This window comes from Tribolium madens, unplaced genomic scaffold (genome assembly GCF_015345945.1).
Source record: "Tribolium madens isolate multiple individuals breed KSU strain unplaced genomic scaffold, Tmad_KSU_1.1 Scaffold_91;HRSCAF=231;Tcas5.2_LG7, whole genome shotgun sequence".
Lineage (NCBI taxonomy): Eukaryota > Metazoa > Arthropoda > Insecta > Coleoptera > Tenebrionidae > Tribolium > Tribolium madens.
Genome location: NW_025401063.1, coordinates 13,199,800 through 13,219,215, shown reverse-complemented (window position 1 = coordinate 13,219,215; position 19,416 = coordinate 13,199,800). Strand labels below are relative to the sequence as shown.

Here is a 19,416-nt window from a genome sequence, read left to right as displayed (position 1 = left end):
TAGAGATAATCTCATGAATTCAGACAACGGCCCCATTCCCTTTTCTCCCCTCTACTCGTTAGTTGGGGGTAGGGAAAGTGAAAGTCGGAAAATTAGTATATAAGGCATTACCATTGTTAAATTAGTTAGTTTTATTCTCACCTGAGGATGACCACTTTGTGGTTGAAACGCGTTGTGCTATTAAAATAAAAGTTTGGTGTGACGGGCTAATCGTGTTTTTGTTCATCGTTTCCATACCAAGAAGATCCAAGAAGAAGAAGAATCCGTAAAGCTCATTATCACTCGTGAAATACCCTGTATAAGCGTTAAAAAATTAGAATCTTAAATAAGTAGAAAAGTTGAAGAAAAAAACTAACAGTAGTGCCAACAATATTTAATTTTTTTATGAAAAAACATTATTTAATTGCAGTGTTTTCAGTGTAAAATAATAAAACTGATGTTATTTGGAAAAAGTTTTAAAAATTTTTAGCCCCCACAAATCCGCCGCCTATGCATATGTATTGTGTGCTGCATACTCAAGCATGCCTCAAAGAATACAGAAATCTATAAAGTAGATTAATTTCTTACGACAAGCTTATGTATTTATAATTGATTATTAATGTATTATATTTGTTATAACATAATATTTGCTTAACTTTGTTTTTAACACTTATGTTTTGATAGTAGTTGAGGGTTTTATAGTTATTACTGCTTAGCATGGTGGCACCACTGTAGACTGTAGAGCTCTCTGACTCTCTCTGTGTTCTGTGTGTAGAAGTAGTGGAATTATCGAAAAAGTTAGACGAGAGTAACGTTTTTAAACAGTGTTTCGTCAAAGGAGTGTGATAATGGAGCTTTACTCAGGCCACAAACTTTTGTTAAAGATGCTCTATCCATTGGATTACAGAGGAATTTCTTATATTCTGGTAAATACAAGTTCTACTTAACATAACCCCGCTTTTAACTGTCAATTATTCCAGCAAATTCCACAAGAGGATTTCTATCTTTTGAAGAACGGCAGACGTATTCCTCAAAATGAAGCTAACACTTTTGGTAAAGTTGAAGTTGTTTTTCGTTTGGTGGGCGGTAAAGGCGGTTTTGGGTCTATGCTCAGGGCTATTGGGGCCCAAATTGAGAAGACTACAAACAGAGAGGCTTGTAGAGACTTGAGTGGTCGTCGTTTGCGCGATATAAATGAGGAACAGCGACTAAAGAATTGGATTGCGGCACAAGCTGAGCGTGAAAAGGAAGCTGCTGAGAAAAAGCAAAAGAAATTGGAGCGTTTGATTGAACAACCAAAACATGAATTCAGAGATGAAGAATATGATAAAATAAGGTCAGCGCTTCCAGAAAAAGTCGAAGATGCTGTTATTCAAGGTTTACAAGCGTCCTGTAGTACAAAAAGGAAATCGGATGAGAGTAAAGGTGGCGTTAAAAAGAAAAAACCTAAATTATGGTAAGTTTATGATAGGTTATCTAAACATTAGACTAAATGTATTATGTTGTATTTTAGGATTGATGAGGAGTTGAGTGAATCAGATACAGATGTTGACAGTGAAGATGAGACTAAAGCAAATATTGGATCTAGTAAAGAAATTGTAAAAGCTACATAATAAACAACATTTTTATATCAAATTTGTTTTATTAGACACAGTTTCATATTGCAAAACGACCTCCACCTCCACAGTAGCCTCTAAATGGTTCATAATCCTTGATTGGGATAACAATATGGTAGCATTCCTGGGCAATTTTTAGCCCCAACAAGAACATAATGATGCTTTTAAGAGTTTCCCAGTAAAATTTTTTATTGTAAAAAAGATGTACACGACTATAAAGGAACTCAATTCTTGTTGTTTCCTGCGTTTCTTCAGTTGTTGTTACTTCTCTTTCTGTAATAGTTGTAGTTGTATTTTCCATTCTGAAATTTAAATGATCACTTTCCAAAAAATTTTAATTCATGAACAACTGTCATTGTCAAAAATAATTTCTTAATTACTTGATTTTTTGTGATTTGTGTTCATTTGAAAATGGCCACTTATTATTTATTGTTTTTGATAGAAATAATAACTAAAACATTGGCCTTTTGCACCACTACGTTTCCAATTTCCTTAGATTATTTTCATATTTACTTTTGTCAGTGGTTCTTAGTTTTTTCTTGTTGTGTAAAAAGTATCAGTTGCGGAATTAAAATTTCGGGCAGTATTTTTCTGTAACTTTAAAAAGTTTACTGTAAACTACCTCTTACTGTCATCATGACTGACATTTAACTATTAGTTTTTTTTTGTTGTTAAAATTGTTAATTAAACAAATTGTCTGTCTTAGGAAATTTGTTAATTGAACTAAGTATCGCTTTGATCTGCTGCCTATCCTTTATTATGCCACAAATCACTATTTTTGAAAGTAAGTAAAGAAAGTAAGTCAAAATGACATAAACATGACAAGAGTAAAAAATGAGGTTATTAATGTAAAGGTTGTTTTAGAGTTTACATCATGAAAATGACAAAACTGCCCGAAATTTTAATTCCGCAACTGTAGGTAGGTACTAGGTATTTCCAAATTCGCGCCCCAGAGAAAAATGGCACGTAAGTTAAGGTTCCAGGAACATGGGAAAAATTGTTAAAAAACTATCTATAAAACTTTCGAAAGTACAGGGTGATTCACGAGGAATAATGAGCCTGACGAAATTTTCAACATTACAGTTGTCGCAAAATAACTTGCGAAGAGTAAGTAATGGTGGTTGCATCGAGAATTTGGTCAGGCTCATTATTCCTCGTGAATCACCTTGTATTTTATAGGGGTTTAAATTTTGCATTTTGAGTCTATTTATTTCTGTTGGAAAAATAATTTTACATGCTTTTTTACTTGCAAGCTATTAGTAGAGGAAACAAAAAAGCTGGATCCTAAACTGTAACTATGTTTAACGTTGTTTGTGGCTTTTATTGGCAAATCACCGCTGTGCAAATTGAAACTTTTTGAGAGTTGTTCGAATTTTTTTACGTAATATGAAAAAAATTGGTAATATAGGTCATAGTTCTGCTTATAGTTGAATTCTATCACGTAGAATAAAAAACAAATAAAACAGAAAATAAAGAAATAATAAATAAACAAATTGTAATAATTGTTTTCTCGTAGCACACCTTCCACAGATAAGACAAAACAAAATGGGATCGGTTTTACACGATGTTTGATGCAATTAAAGATACCTTCAATTTCAATACAATTTTGTTATACGCGAAATTGAGAGCTGACTGAATAAACAGATTTAAATCGATTTTGTGATCGAAACAAAAGAATGATGTTTTGGCGTTCAAGATTTACGTATGCCATTCAAATTTATCAAAAATACCTACTCAAATAACTTATATTATGCTGACCGTTGAAGTTTTTATCCCTTTAATGAATTATTACGAAAAAACATATAAAAGATTATCGGTAACATTAAATAGATATAACAAAAGTCAAATATGTTAAAAAATAAATATCACCATTCTTTGACAGATAGAACTTTTTAAACATTTTTCCATGATCTTATCTTACTTGTCATTTTTCTCTGGGGCGCAAAGTCTGAAACATCTGTATGTTTTTTTTCTTAAAACAAAATTCAAGTCATCAGTTGCTATCTCAAAAATGTGATAATTTTCAAATTTCAAGAAAATAAGAAACCGCCTGTATATTTTTTTCTTAAATCGTTTTATGAAAGCCTACATTTAATAGTTGCGCAAAAAGTTATCGCAAAATTTTATGAACCATTTTATTGACACATTGTTCCTAAAATTGAGTAACCTCAAACAAGTCTTCTTAACATTGTGATTGTGCTCGAAAATGAGGGTTGGCATAATTTTTCTTATACACTTTGCTAATATCCGTAAGTACAAACAAATCGCCTAATTGAAATTTTAGTCATAAAAAATATTTATAGTTACAGCTTTTGATATTACTGAACATCCAAACTGGCATTTACTTGACCACGAGCAGTGCGGTGAAAGTGTATCAGACAGAATAATTGGTGGTGTATCTGCTACTATAGGGCAATTTCCGTGGATAGCTCGTCTTGCCTATCTAGCGCATTTCCCACTTATTAACATCCCTATTTTCAAGTGTGGGGGCTCGCTTATAAACCATTTATATGTGGTTACAGCAGCTCATTGTGTCGCAAATTTGCAAGAAGATTTGTATGTTGTATTGCTTTTGACCAATTATGTGTTTTACAAAGTGAGTTTTTAGAGTTTTGATACGACTAGGGGAATTAAATGCAAAAACTGAGGTCGATTGTGAAAATAATGTGTGTGCACCACCGGTTCAAGATTTTAAACCAGCAAAAATATTTTATCATGAAAACTATGGGAAACCAAAAATGAGACATGATATCGCCTTAATTAGACTAGACCATCCCGCTGAAATTCACAGTAAGTAATATGCAAACGTCTTTATGAACTTACAGAAGAACAAGAATTTTAAATAATATAGTGAGTCTTACAAAAATATATCTCTTTTATATTTATGGGTGTGAATTAAATTTTTCGTCGTTCTATGTTGGTATGGTATGAATAACATTCAACAATTTATAGTCCACGCAACGAAAGAATAACACACAATCTGAGTACGGTCAGGTCTACTTTTACATTTAACGGATGGTAACTTATCAGCGGCGAAGGTTTACTTTGTATTATTGAAGCTGTTGGGACAAAATTGTTTTTAAATTATAATTCTAACTTAAGGTTAGAATTATCATAGCTACCAAGCTTATCATACAAAAACTATTAGTAGCTGTAGCTATAACTTCACAACTTTTTTAGAATGATAAGTATTTGTAGCTAAGCTACGTTTTACTTGTAAATGACTTTTATCCGCAAACGTCAGAAAAATGACACTTTTATGACTAAATGACACAGGTAAAAGTTTTACTTTTCAGACATGGAGTAAAAACACTGTTTTTACGCCTAGGCGTTTTCACTTTTACTTTACACTTACTTTGACATTTATCACTGTTGTCTCTTTCTTGTCTCTTTCGCCTTTTCAGCATTTTCTGGAGAGGTACAAGGTAGATTATCAGCATTCGACATTGCACTATAAACTACACCAGTTATTCACCAGTTAAATCAATCAACACTTTCGAAATCTCAACACAAATTCCGAAATGGATGCGTGACGTTTGTTACGATTTTATTGCAAAGCGTCCTGATTATTGAGGTGATTTACTTGATTATTGGTGTGTTGCTCTTTTCTCTCCATCTGAATCGTTTGCGGATAAAATAGTATATGTTATTTGGAGTAAAAGTGAGTTTATGTGGCTCAGCTGAATCTATTTGCCTCACTCCGTTCGTCAAAATGAACGTTCAGCTTCGCCACATAAACAATCACTCTTACTCGTAATAACATAATCTACTATTATTTTTGGAACATATTAACATATTAACATTTTTATTTCGCTACTAGTTATTACAGCTTGTTAAAAATATTATTTAGGTACTTTTTCAATGATTTTAACTTAATTCGAGAACCACAGTCCACAATAGACTTCATTTAATTATTTAAAAAAATGTGGTTCAACAAATTTTGTTACTACTTTGACAGTTACTGTTCACAAAATTTTTAAAACATTTAATTTTTTAACACATCTGGTAGACGCCTACAGGGGCGTTTTACGTTTTACACCTAATTTCAAAAATTTAAATCATAGTATGCAAAATTTGACCAAATAGCTGATAATATTTATTGCTACATGACTGTTAACTATGTAATGAACGTTTGTTTTAAAACTTGATATGGTCGTAAAATTTTTATTGTTATAACTAAAGCAAAACGTAAAGAAATGAGTATTATAATTGTTTTTATAACCATTTTATTATTTGTAATAGTTGAATATCACTTATTTTTTTCCAATTCAATTGTGATTCCTTATTACAGATAAGTGAAATTAAAAAATATGAAGTTGTAAGGAGTACTGTTTTTATTTAAAACAACTGAACGTAGGCGCAATTCATGTAAAATGCGATAACATTTTATTGCTTAATAACTTAATAATAGGTAGTATTTACATTTAATTAATTTCATAAATATTTTTTCACTACTAGCTTTAAAAGACATAGTGTTTGATGCTTGAGAAACTGATTTTTTCCACATTAACGAATATTGGATTTTTCATTCCTATTTGTAGATAATAAAAACAATAATTGACAATCTTTGGCATGGTTAATGTAGAACTATAGATTAAACAAATGTGTTAGTGGTGAAAATAGTATATTATAATACTAGTTTATAAGCAAGCCTTTTAAACACGCACGATGGGTTTTTTTTTAACGTCGTAAGTGTTTTAAAGGCGCTTATAAACGAGTGTTATACGCTATTTTTTATTATGCCTGCTCATTTAAGATCTTTTATAAGCATTGAAAAAATGTGAATTTACATAATGAAATTATCAAAGGTTGTTTGCGAATCGTTTGCGTAGAGACGGTTACTAGTTTACGTTGTTAAGCACATTTTTTCACGTTGTAATTGGTCTAGACATTTCACTATTTCTTGTTACCTAGACAACTTTAAAATTCAGCGTGCTATAAAGGCCAAATTACGCACGCTGCAGCGTGTTTTAATTTAGGACTATGATCAGGTATAATAAAAAATAGTATCTAAACCACAGGAGAAAATTTTTTTATAGTTTCGCTTTCATCATTACTCTGCTTCGATATATAATTAAAGTCGTGGTCAAGGGAGCCCGCGTGATCGTAAATAAATTATATTTTTCTTAAAATGTTTAAACCTAAACCCAATTTTTTTCAAAAAATTTTAATTAAATACTCCTTTTAATAAGAGGTTTAGATTAAGAAATGTTCATTACCGAAAAAGTAGGCACCCAAAACTAAGATTTGACAAAATTTTTTCAAGCAAAATGTCTCCAAGCAAAACGGGAATATCGCAAAGCGTCCAAAAACAAAATCGTGGTATCAAGAGCACAGCAGTATGCGAGTGGCGAAAGCGTGAACGTCTACGCATCAAACTGACTGATCACCATGTGCGCACTGTTTCCAGTGCTTGCTAATTATTCTTGCGCAGGGGCCCTTGCTAATGTCCTAAAAACTGTCTGCTAATGTGACGTTCGAGATTGGGCGTGTGTACCTCCTTTCGTTTCTGCGAACCTGTTACTCACTTTTTGTTTTTGAACATTTTAGCATTGAAATTTTTAGGATCAAATTATTTTGCTTCTATTTTATTTTGTTTAAATATGTTTTAGCAATAAACATTTTACACAAAAGTGTCTTTAGTTTTTTCCGATTTTGTATTTTTAATATTTACTGTATGAATAATTTATTTAATACGTATTTTGGACTTAAACATTTTATGAACATTTTATTCATAGTGACCACTTACCTGTGTAAATTTGTAAAAATTAAGTTGTGTAAATCCGACTTCAAACATCCAATTGTTTTTTTTTTATGTAAAAATGACAATTCTGGAAAAGTCGGGTTAGAATACTTCACATATAAAATTTACTATGCCTGTCACAATTTAGTTACTTCTGTGGCCAACATAGAGACAACCCACACACTAGAGGTGGCGGGCTAAGGACCGCCAACTTTGCAATAAATTAAATGGCCACTATCAATTGACCGCGGCTTTAGAAATTATTATTTATATAGGAAGCAATATTTTGTAATTAATCTTCCAAAATATGACAAATAGCAATTAGCGTTTTTTAACGCATTTTTGGGCAAGTTTTCACTCTAGAAAAGCTGTATTGACTTTGAAGTGCATTGAAAGTGTTATTAAAGGGCTTTCTTAAAAATTGATACAATTTCATATTTAATTTCATTCACAAGTAATTTTAAACACTGTAAATTTATTGTAAAATTATTTTTCTTTAGGTTATGTGCTTCCCATTTGCTTGCCTCAAGGCCCACTTTTGCAAAAAAATTACGAGGGGACCACCATGGAAGTGGCTGGATGGGGTGTGAACGATGTGAAAAGAGGTACATCCAGCACTGTTTTGCTGCATGTTCGTGTTCCTATTATTAAGCCTGAAATGTGTGACAAAACAATTGGTCACTTTGCAAGGGTTAGCGAACACCAGTTCTGTGCCGGGGGTCAGATCGGCTACGATTCCTGTGGAGGAGATTCTGGTGGTCCCTTAATGAAACCAGAAGCTTTGGACGGACCGCCGCGATATTTCCTAATTGGAGTGGTTTCTTTTGGGAGTACGAATTGTGGGAGTAACGTGCCAGCCATCTACACAAATGTGGCACATTATGTAAAATGGATTTTAGATAATATTGAACCTTGATTAGAATCGATTTATACCCATTGTATGCTTTAATACGTGAATAAAGGAATTTGTTGATACTGAAATTTACGATTCTTGACTATGATTGCCGTAATAATAACGAAATGCTACAAAGCTGATTATTGTTTCTAATTACACAGGTCAACAAGGGTTCGGTAACATAGATGACAATTTGGTCAATAGTAGTTTTTTACTTCCTAAATAACAAAATGCATTTAGTTTTTTAATAACACGTACCGTTTATTTGTTGCATTTTTTTATCAATAATTTAATTAATACATTTTCTGCACTCCCACTTGGATTTTTTTCCAATAAATCTGGAGGCTGTCAGTGACGAGCAATGGGAAAGGTTTCACCAAGACATCAGAAAGATGAAAGAACGCTATCAAGGCCGCTGGAACCCTTCCATGATGGGCGATTACTGTTAGCTTTTTTAAAACGTGACAGTAACGTACCTAACAAAAGAAAATGTTGAAATTTCACTCTTTTATTGTAATATATGACTTTTTTAATGTTTCTAAAGTTAGTTTATTAAAATATTGTATGCTGGTAATAAAATAAATTAAATAGGTGAATTATTTTCACTACTCTTTTGCTTTAACATGGGTGTCAGAACGAAGTTGGTAACATACGAATGATACGTGATGAGACATTTTTGTGAAAATTTTCGAAATCAGAGTGAAAAATCATAAACGTGGAAGGTAGTTTAATCAATGTTACCGAAAATTTGTTCAAATTTGTTAACCAGTGTTATTATTGACAATAATAAACGCTTTTTTGTACTCGTAACTTGTAATGGCAAATTACAGAGCATAAATAACCTTTGACAAAAATGAATGAAGTTTGGAATTTTCTTTAAGATAATTGAGCTTTCAACTAGGAATTTTATATAAGGGTGTTACAATATAAGTGCATCCGTTGGGTTAGTGACTTTATTAATTCTACAGGTGATATTTTTAATGATATCAGAAGAGGTTTCAAAAGAAACTCAAATCAATAGGACTTGCTTTATCGAAATGTTACAACTTATAACTTTATTAGGCGCGTAATTGCGACGTAAAATCCCCGACTTGGGCGTTAAAAAAATTGTTAAGAATGCATTCTAACTGAGATTTCTTGTTTTCTTTATTTTACATAGCTGATAATTGTTATTTTCATTTAAGTGCCTAAGTAAATTCTGTGGTTTCCGCTATTCTAGAACCGTACTCAGTTTTTTCAACTATGTGTTTTTCCATAATTCTGTATACTTTGATAATAATCAATCCTTGCTTTTAGATCTCTAGTGCGACGTTACCACGTTTATTAAAATTAAAAAAATATATACTTTTTTTTGTCATTAATAAATACTAACAGAAAGATATAATTTTGTAAACTTAGGTTTATTGGATTCTCTGATATAATTTTTGTGTTTCTCGGAGTTGGTATATTTTGTTAGATGATTCTTATGTATTTTTTTTCTACGAAACTTCTATTATTTCATTAACATTTTTGGACATAAAAAATTGCAAATTGAATAGGTAGGTAATATATACTCATACTATTTCAAAACAAATATTAATTAAAATTTACTCATTCGCTGGTGCCATTTTTTAAACAATTAACTTTTTTTAGTGTTTTAGTCGTAATCTTCTTTAAATGTACCTATGTATGTTGCATGTACAGGGTGTTTCACATAACTTTACGAGGCTTGCGCCTAATGTACGCACCCAAATATACAAAAGTCACAGAACACTGGATACAAAAAATACACGTTTAATTATTTAATTTTTGGAAACCCATGACAGTAGTTGTCAAACTAATCACTGTTTCATTAATAGTCATAAACTACAGTTTTTCAGAAACAATTATAATTTGTTCTATCAAGAGATGGCATGAATATGATTGTAGTTTATTTATCATAATCACTAACTAACTAAAAACATTGTAATTTTTGAAAGGGTGAACAAACTAGAGAAGATTATCCAATTTTTCAAAATTTGTAATCCAGTTCGTATCGGAATATGTATTATTGATTGCATCTTACAGGCGCAGGCCTCGTAAAATTACGTGAAACATCCTGTATATACCTATTCTGGTCTACTTTACTGCTTGAATGCACTTTTTATTTAGAAAAGATCATTCATAACTTGAAAACTTTGACACGTGGTGACGTACAGAATATTGTTCTTCTTTTCCTTTATTACAATTATCAATTAACTAACAGAATGATTCTATACCAGCTGCGCATATTTTGAAAGATTCTTAGATAATAATGAACAGCTTTTAGGAGTCAATTTATAGGTTTTATAAAAATATTGTAGGTATTTGCTACTGAGTTTAAAGTGCTTATTTAGTTATGTTTCCAGCAATTTTTGTTAACAAATTAACAAAAAATGTCAAGAAGTTTGTTTTAGAAGAATGTAATTACAAAAAAAACATTATAAACCTAGGTAAAGCAAAAAAAAAACTTTTAATAATTATTTTGTTTGTGTTACGTAAAAAACACAGTAGCAGCAGTTGGCAGAACAGTTTGTTGTATCAGCACAAATATCATATTAGTTTATCAAATATCGGCACTAAAAAAAGTCGAATAGGCTAATTTGAATGTGTTAATTTCTTGTCTGTTGGGAAATCCCGCAATGGCTCATGCGCACAAATTCTATCAACAGCAAATGACCAATATTTACTCCATTACCATTAGCAATCACAAACAGAAAGAGATGACAAAAATGTGTAAAATTTGCAAAGAGGGGCGGTGGGGTTTTGATGACGTCTTCCAAGCCATTAGTATTTCCAGTTCATGTGATTTCAACAGAACAGACGGTGGACTTTCCAAGGCAGGCGAGATACTCATACAAGATTGCTCGAAATCGGTATGGGTCAGTGAGAACCCGCGGCACTCATATTATTGTTAATTACAATTTTGTTTACAATGTTAGTGAGAAGTCTTTTCATTCTAATCGTGATAATACAGGTTTTAAACGCAGGTAAGTTTCTTTATAATTGTAAAAAACATCAATCCATTCCTAAAAGTTACAATTCAACTGCGGAAAAATATTGTGTTAATCCGTAGTTGGAGTAATGTCAGTCTTGCATTATGATAACCTTGTCAAGAGTCAATGTTGTTATGGTTTGCTGTTGAATTAATTACTGATTTAAAAACAAACACTATGTATAATGCCATGCATTTTCACTGGAAATGTATAAACGGAGATTATTTCGCAACTAATATTAGTCGATTTTTTTTTGATACAGTGATAAAAAAAGAAGCTATATCATAAATCCACTTTTACTGATTAATTGAAAATACCTAGATTTCTGGCCACAGAAGTCAGATTTCTTTTTTTTCCGGAAATAAATTTGGATTAATTTATAATACCCATAGGTAAGTATAATAGGTGTTGCACACGTCACTTAACAATAAAAATAAAAGTGTCTAATTAAATATAAATTTTGTTTTTAAATTTTAGTTACGAATATTACATTCAGTCAAAATAGCATAAAAGAGAAGAGTTTATTTATTTTAGAGTTTATTTTTCTCACTTAACTACTTTCATTTGCAAACAAAAGTAAAACATCAAAAATTAACTCTAATTTGATTTTGCTTTAGATGACAATTGTCGAACACCCGATAATGAAGAGGGCGATTGTAAACCAATCAACAAATGTCAACCACTGTACTCCCTCTTAGAAAGGCGTCCAATTACAGCTAGCACTGCCGATTATCTTCGCCGATCTCAATGTGGTTTTGTCGGTACTTACCCCAAGGTATGTTGCCCTGTTGGACGAACAACTGTAACTACAAACCCTCCACCAGTTGTAGAAGGACCGACTGAAAATACAGGTAATTGTTACTCGACACAAAACTGATCACCAATAATTTAAAAATATGTTTTAAGATGTTGAATCGGTGTCTAGTAATTTACTTCCTGGGGGTGACGTTTGCGGTTTGAACACTCAAAGTAGGATCTATGGTGGAGAGAAAACAGATTTGGATGAATTTCCTTGGATGGCTTTGATTGAATACGAAAAACGTACTATATTTCTACAATAGAATACAAGAAATTGATGTTGTTTTAAAATTTGCAGCCGGAGGTAGTCGAGGTTTCTACTGCGGTGGTGTTTTAATCAGTAAGAAATACGTGTTAACGGCGGCTCATTGCGTCAAAGGGAAAGACTTGCCAAAGACGTGGAAACTGTAATTGTTGTCACAAATTAACACATATTGTCTTCAAGTTGCAATTTTAGAGTAAGTGTTCGCTTGGGCGAATACAATACTGAAACTGACCAAGACTGCATCAATAATGGTTTTGGTGAGGACTGTGCTCCACCACCAATCAACGTCCCTGTGGTTGAAAGAATAGCACATGAAAGCTATGACCCTAATGACGTGAACCAATATCACGATATAGCCTTGCTAAGGCTGAAACGCACTGTAACATTTTCAGGTTGGTACCTAATTCATTAAATCATTACCATTATTCATTACCTACTTACAATTACTTTCTAATTATTATTTTTTTAATGTAATGCATTACTATCAATGCTTTTTCATTACTTTTGATTTGGGGGAATAAAACAATAGTTATTTATTGTAAGAGTGTGTTAGATAGTGTTTTATCCACGCAAGAATGTTTAACCGCGAGAACGTCAGTTCGACTGCAATATAACCTTTTATCCACCTAATCACAGGCCCAAATTATTGTAAACTTAATTAAAAATTAGACTGACATTTAAACGTCACGCCAAATGTGCTTTCGGTTAAACGTAGTAAGTTGTGACGAGGTGCCCTGGTTACTAACAGGGGAATAACGTTACTTTATTCCACTAGTGGATAAAGGGGTACTTTATACGCCTCTACAGTGTGGAATAAAGTCTCTTTATAGAATGATTGTGGATAAAAACTATTCTTAATTTAAAGGACTAACCTCAATTTTTTTAGTATAATACAATTTTTTTCGTAAATGTTTTTATTTCTTCCGTTGACTTTGATTTTATTGTCTTCAGAGATAATAATGATGATCTAATGAATGATAATGAATAATGATTGATCTAATGAAATATTTCTTTTTGTACCTACCTTTTTACACAAATATTATTGGTACAATTTTAATTTCGATATTATTACGAAAAATTGTTAAAATATACAGGTGCGCCAGAACTCGCGCTCCAGAGTAAAATACCATATAAGGTAAGATACCAGGAACATGGAAAAAATGTTAAAAAAAATTATCTATAAAAATTTCAAAGTTATGAGAGTATAAATTTGGAATTTGACTATTTATTTCTGCTGGAAATTGTAAAATTTTTCAAGTTTTTTTGCTACAGGTTATTAGAAGAAGAAACTAGGAAGCTGTATCCTAAATTGTAACTTTGTTCAATGTTATTTGTAGCTTTTATTGTCAAAATTTTTGTACCTTTACTAAATAATTGTAAAAAAACATATCCAAGATTATCAGTACCATTAAATAGACATAACAAAATGTCAAATGTCAAAAAATAAATGTCAAAATTTTTTGACAGATAGAGATTTTTAAACATTTTTTCCATGTTTCTGGTATTTAATCTTACTTGCAATTTTTCTTTGGGGCGTGAGTTCTGGCGCACCTGCATACTTACAAAGGATCGTAGAATACACGGTTGGGAAATTTTTGACTTCAGAGAAGTGTTTAGACTGGTTAAAAGGTAAACATACTGAATATCACCGGTTCTTGGAGGCGAGCGAGTCGAATGGGGGTTACAAGAAAGTGTCGTTTTATGATTTCTCACTTATATTTCGAAAACGGAACGTGTTACGGAAAAAATAGTTCAAAAGTGGAGCTTATGAATTTCCTACCAGACGACCGTTTCTTTTTTTTTGTACCGTAAAAAGTATGTGAGATATCCGCTACTAAATATTGCACGCATTCTTTAAAAAAAAAACCAATTTTTTTGACTTTGAATCACGATGTCCAAGTTCCAAGTTTAAGGCAAAAGTGGTTGCAGCTTGTGGTGTAAACTTCTGCAGTTTGTAGAAAAGTCTTTTCATTCCTCCTTCTAGAAAGTGATGTTATGGTTCGTTTCTTGTGTTTAAAATTGAAGAAAATTTTTTCTTCCGTATCCTCGCTGCTAATTTATGTTGTGTTTGCAGCCACACGAGATGACTAAAACACTACCATCCCTATTCCTGATTTGAGGTTAAAGTTTTATTTCCCAGTCAAGTACAACGAAATGTAATTAGGCGCAAAAACTCCATCGCACTATTATCCTAATAAATGGATGTAAATCTGAATCGACCAATTTCGGTATTTTTGAATGAAACTAAAGTTTCATGTGATTGGTTTCTCCATGGTAACTCACATTATAATAATGGCCGACATCAAACGGCCCAATCATGTCATTGCAGTAATTTTTGAATGAATTCAAAAATCTAAAGTGACTGGTTTTTTAAATTATTATGATGGCCGACCTTAAACTCCCAATGACAATGCTTACAACTTTTACAAGCATTTTTACGTTAATACCCTGGCCGCCAAAATTAACCGGACAACTAAAATTTTGCGATTTTTTACATTGCAACATTTTTGTTATTCTTTGTCGGATTTCGACGAATTTTTGTTCGGCTTAAAGAAGGAACTTTGCAGAACATTTTCATTTAATTCAATAACATATTTAGTTTTTCTTGTAAGTATTAGATATACCTAAAAGACGAGAGCACTGTTTTTTGACTTTTTTTATACTGAGCTATAATGTGCAACAGACACAAAATTCAGTTTTTACTTAGGTATTTCAGATTAATGCCCGTTCTTTACTGAATGAGGACCAATCTGTTTCAAAATTTTATGTTCTGGTACCCCAGAGATACAAAGCATTGAAAAAGACGTTGTTGTTCTAAAATTACTGAATATTCGTTCAGAGAGTAGGCTACATAAAAAGGTAGTTAAACCGAAAATTATTACTTATGTCACCAAAAAAGCACAATTACGTCTTTGAACACAAAAAATCTGAATAAGTTTGAACTTTAAAGGATTTTAATAATAATAAAAGAAATAAAACAGTAGGTATAAGTACTTATTTTTGTCCTCAAGAAAATTTGAAAATTAAAATGCCAAGCAAATTTCCAATACGTATACCAAATATTACGACCATCATTATGTAGAACAACAGCTTGAGCTGCTTTTTCTGGACCCATATGATTTTTTTTCAATAAAACAACTTATTTTTAACAGAAAACCGTAACAGAAACTCGCAACAACTTTGCGCCGAACAAAAATTGGTCAAAATCAGACAAAGAATAACAAAAATATTGCAGTGTGAAAAATCGCAAAATTTTAGTTGTCCGATTAATTTTGGGGCCAGTGACCGTTCAGACAGTTTTACAAAGATAAGTGGTATAACTCGAAATATTTATATAACGAAAATAGGACGTGTATGCCTTACATGAGGTATTTGCTAGCGAATAATATCTCGAAAAGAATTTCAGATATAAAATACCCGAATTTCTTAAGTATAGAAAATTTTAAAAGCATTATTGTTTTTTTCTTTCATTCGTATTGGTGCTGTTTGAATCTGCTTTATTTAAACCCACACAAAAGCACATTATCTCTGTAACCTTTTTACTAGTAGGTATATCTCAAATTTTATTTGGTGGCAAGAAACACTCGCGGCCAGCTTAAAATTACGGTTAATCACATGTTTAGAAGATTATCTTCAAAATGTTTCTGTTTGCATGCGTCAAAGTAATGCAAAAAGTTATTTTTCATCACCTTAACATTGTAATTCATTATCATTACTAATTATGTACTTCTTAAAAAAGCAATCATTACATTACACATTACCGGAAAAAAGTGAGCATTTACTAATGCATCACTTCCAAACATTGAAAATTCGTTTTTATATTGTTTTATAGATTACGTTCGACCCATTTGTTTACCAACATCAAATGAAGAGCTTCGCAGATCATACATCGGTCAAAAATTGTTTGTAGCTGGCTGGGGCAAAACTGAGAACAGATCAGAGAGTAATATCAAGCTCAAAGTTCAGGTAAATTGTTTTCTTGTCATTGTTTAATCTATACAAATTGCTTCTTGTAGATTCCCGTTAAACAAACTTCCGAGTGTAGCTCTACATACAGCGTTGCTAACGTGAGACTGGGTCCAGGACAGATGTGTGCTGGTGGTGAGAAAGGCAGGGATTCTTGTAGAGGCGATAGTGGTGGTCCATTGATGACCGTCATAAGGGACAAGAATAAAGACGACCATTGGTATGCAGCAGGAGTTGTTTCATTTGGACCGTCGCCGTGTGGAATGGAAAATTGGCCAGGAGTTTACACCAAAGTTTCTAAATATGTTAATTGGATTGTTAATAAGTTAAAACCTTAAGAGAAGAGATGTATTATATAAATGTGATTTTTATTAAGAAAATTATTATAAGGGTCCAACATATACGTAATAAATTTTTTTGAATTATTTTTGTTGATTTATTGTGTTAAATATAGAGATCTTCAAGACTTTCTTTTAAAGCGTCTGTGGAAATACCCGAAGAATGTCAGAATTTCAAGTAATAATTTAATTTTATTACAGCAAATCGACTAAGTGAAAATCCTAAGGCATGCAAAGTAATTAATTGCTCATACCTTAAGTATACATTACAAAGATAGATAATAGATAAATAAAACAAAACACAAAATATGTGTTATGTAAAAAAATAATCTTTATTTCAGTATATGTTAGATGCTACTGCTTTAAGATGTGATGTTATCATTGTGAGGGATAATTTACATGTTATCAGTTTTGTTTATACCAGCTGTATTTCGAACTATTATCAGTAATACAATATGTAACAATATCCTAGTTTTTTAACCAACAAAAGCACAAAAACGAAAATTAAAATAAATATGAATAATTATACAAATCATAGTGACAGTGCGTCTGTAAAAACTTTTGTTCTTTTAAATGTATTTGTAGCTGTTATTGCTGTGGGTAAGGAATATACGTAGGTAAATCTGTAAAATTACTTAACAGGGGCTTGATTGCGCTTGTGTTAATAGAAGGGTATCTTTGGGGTAGTAAGATTCCGATTCAGGGTGCTTTGTAAAGAAACTATCAAATGCGTTTTTTTGATGAAAGATCAAACTAGAGATTGACGATATTCTTGATTTTCAATTTTAAATGGGCCTAAAACAAAGGTTATGTTGAGGAAGTAAGATACCGATTTAGAGTGGTTTTTGGAAAAACTATTAAATGCGTCGTTGGGATAAATGATCAAACTAAAATTTATACCTCTCTTTAAACCTATTCCCGTAAATATTTTGTGGATTTCTTACGTGTTGTTGTCTCAAACTTCGAAATAAAAACACTACCTTTGTTTCAATAGTAGAACAAAGCAAAGTTGTTTGTTTTGTGGATAAGTACTTCAAATTGGAACCCCCCCCTTAATCCCTATTTACTAAAAATATAAGAAGAATATGAAAACTATTAAAAAGTTGTGCACTAAAAATGTTGTAATAATTACAAGTATTATTAGTAAAATGTTTATTTTCTAATTCGATTTTCGTATTCGTAGAAAAGTTTTAACATTGTAAAATATTCTGGTTGATCAAATATAAATTTTAAATAGTTTCATCTATTTTTCTAAATTATTAATAAAATTGCAAGTTGATTTCGTTGGTAGTTTGTGTAAAAAATGACTAATTTTTAGTTTTTTTTCTGATATTAGTAGTTGCGTGTACTACACCAAGGGGTGAGCATGGCGATTGCAGATCCTTAAATCACTGCGAACCATTACGCACTATCTTGGAGCGTCATCCCATAGCAAAAAACGACAATGAATACCTCATTAAATCTATATGTGGATACGAAGGACTCTGGCCAAAGATGTGCTGCCCATGTATATACATTTCTTATTTAATTTAACTCTTAACACATTTTTTGTAGCCGTCGTTCCTGAGAAAAAGTTGTTGCTTCCTGATAAAGATCACTGCGGTGTTTTTACTGCAAGCAGGATTTTTGGGGGAAGAGAAACAGAAATAAACGAATTTCCTTGGGTGGCCTTACTGGAGTACCAAAAACGTAATAAATGCGTCAATAAAGATTAAATGTATATATTTTAATTTTATTAGCAAATGGTAAGCGAAAATTGTATTGTGGTGGAGTCTTGATCAGTGAGAAATACGTTTTGACGGCGGCGCATTGTGTGAAAAGGAAAGTTATGTCAAATGCAAAATTGTGGGTAAAAAAAGCAAAGAAGACCTATATTTCTTAGCAATTATTACAGAGTGGCAGTTCGATTAGGAGAGTACAACACCACATCTAACCCTGATTGTATCGGTTTTGGTAGTAAAGAGGTTTGTGCACCACCACCTGTGACTATTGATGTGGAAGAAGAAATAGCACACGAAAATTTTAACCCCAATGATATTAATCAATATGATGATATAGCACTTTTACGACTGAAGGAGTCTGTGAACGTTACAGGTAAATAAAAATCCAAAGGGGATTGTAAAAAAGTATAAAAAGTTTTCTATTTTGTAGATTTCATCAAACCCATCTGTCTTCCAACCACCACTGAAGAACTCAATAAAACATATACAGGGCGCAAGCTTACTGTTGTTGGTTGGGGTGTTACAGAAAGTGGTTATGAAAGTAATATAAAACTCAAAGTTCAAGTAAGCAGTGCTGTATTTTAAAGACAAGTTGGGTTAGTTGTAGTCATTTAGGTACCAGTAAAAAGAACTTCCGATTGCATTTCTGTATATCAAGAATACAATATAAGTTTGGGTGTTGGGCAGATTTGTGCAGGTGGTGAAAAAGGAAAAGACTCTTGTCGGGGTGATAGTGGAGGACCTTTGATGGGTGCTAGTGTTGATAAAGAAGGAGACGTTCATTGGTACATTGTTGGAATAGTATCTTTTGGGCCAGTACCTTGTGGAATGGAACATAAACCTGGTGTTTATACCGTGGTTGCCAAATATATGGAGTGGATCATCAGCAAGTTGAAGCCATAGCTGGAAACAATGGAAATTTACGACAAAAACTTTTGTAGATAATAGGAAAAATGGTTTAATCTCATAAAAACTTGATATTGTACTTATGTAATTTACAATTGTTGTTTCAAATATTTGTGTGAGAAGTGAAAAATAAAAACACCTAATATTTGAATACGAATTTTGTAAACAAACTAGGTAAATTTTAAATAAATATAAT

The 19,416-nt window shown here is 32.0% G+C and overlaps 3 protein-coding genes across 4 annotated transcripts; all 3 read left to right on the top strand.

The window, feature by feature from the left end:
* The first annotated feature begins 500 nt into the window (after positions 1 to 500).
* On the top strand, positions 501 to 1,684 carry LOC123010467 (replication stress response regulator SDE2). 2 transcript variants are annotated; one of them, XM_044407374.1, is made up of 4 exons: positions 501 to 905; positions 960 to 1,435; positions 1,493 to 1,577; positions 1,628 to 1,684. In XM_044407374.1, exons 1-4 carry the CDS (start codon positions 828 to 830, stop codon positions 1,667 to 1,669), a joined length of 681 nt encoding a protein of 226 aa, XP_044263309.1. In that variant the 5' UTR covers positions 501 to 827; the 3' UTR covers positions 1,670 to 1,684. The 2 variants fall into 2 exon arrangements, with proteins under 2 accessions (XP_044263309.1, XP_044263310.1); XM_044407375.1 differs by lacking the exon at positions 1,628 to 1,684 and having other exon boundaries at positions 505 to 905; positions 1,493 to 1,609.
* A 1,908-nt stretch (positions 1,685 to 3,592) lies between these two features.
* Positions 3,593 to 8,295, top strand: LOC123010466 (CLIP domain-containing serine protease 2-like). The gene is made up of 4 exons (XM_044407372.1): positions 3,593 to 3,844; positions 3,899 to 4,151; positions 4,204 to 4,385; positions 7,839 to 8,295. Exons 1-4 carry the CDS (start codon positions 3,802 to 3,804, stop codon positions 8,252 to 8,254), a joined length of 894 nt encoding a protein of 297 aa, XP_044263307.1. The 5' UTR covers positions 3,593 to 3,801; the 3' UTR covers positions 8,255 to 8,295.
* Positions 8,296 to 11,011: 2,716 nt separating this feature from the next.
* LOC123011853 (transmembrane protease serine 9-like) lies at positions 11,012 to 19,363 on the top strand. Its single transcript, XM_044409503.1, has 14 exons — positions 11,012 to 11,220; positions 11,844 to 12,077; positions 12,133 to 12,267; positions 12,323 to 12,431; positions 12,482 to 12,681; positions 16,122 to 16,255; positions 16,306 to 16,590; positions 17,058 to 17,193; positions 17,930 to 18,100; positions 18,148 to 18,282; positions 18,333 to 18,438; positions 18,488 to 18,687; positions 18,745 to 18,878; positions 18,930 to 19,363. Exons 1-14 carry the CDS (start codon positions 11,166 to 11,168, stop codon positions 19,215 to 19,217), a joined length of 2,322 nt encoding a protein of 773 aa, XP_044265438.1. The 5' UTR covers positions 11,012 to 11,165; the 3' UTR covers positions 19,218 to 19,363.
* The last annotated feature ends 53 nt before the right edge of the window (positions 19,364 to 19,416 follow it).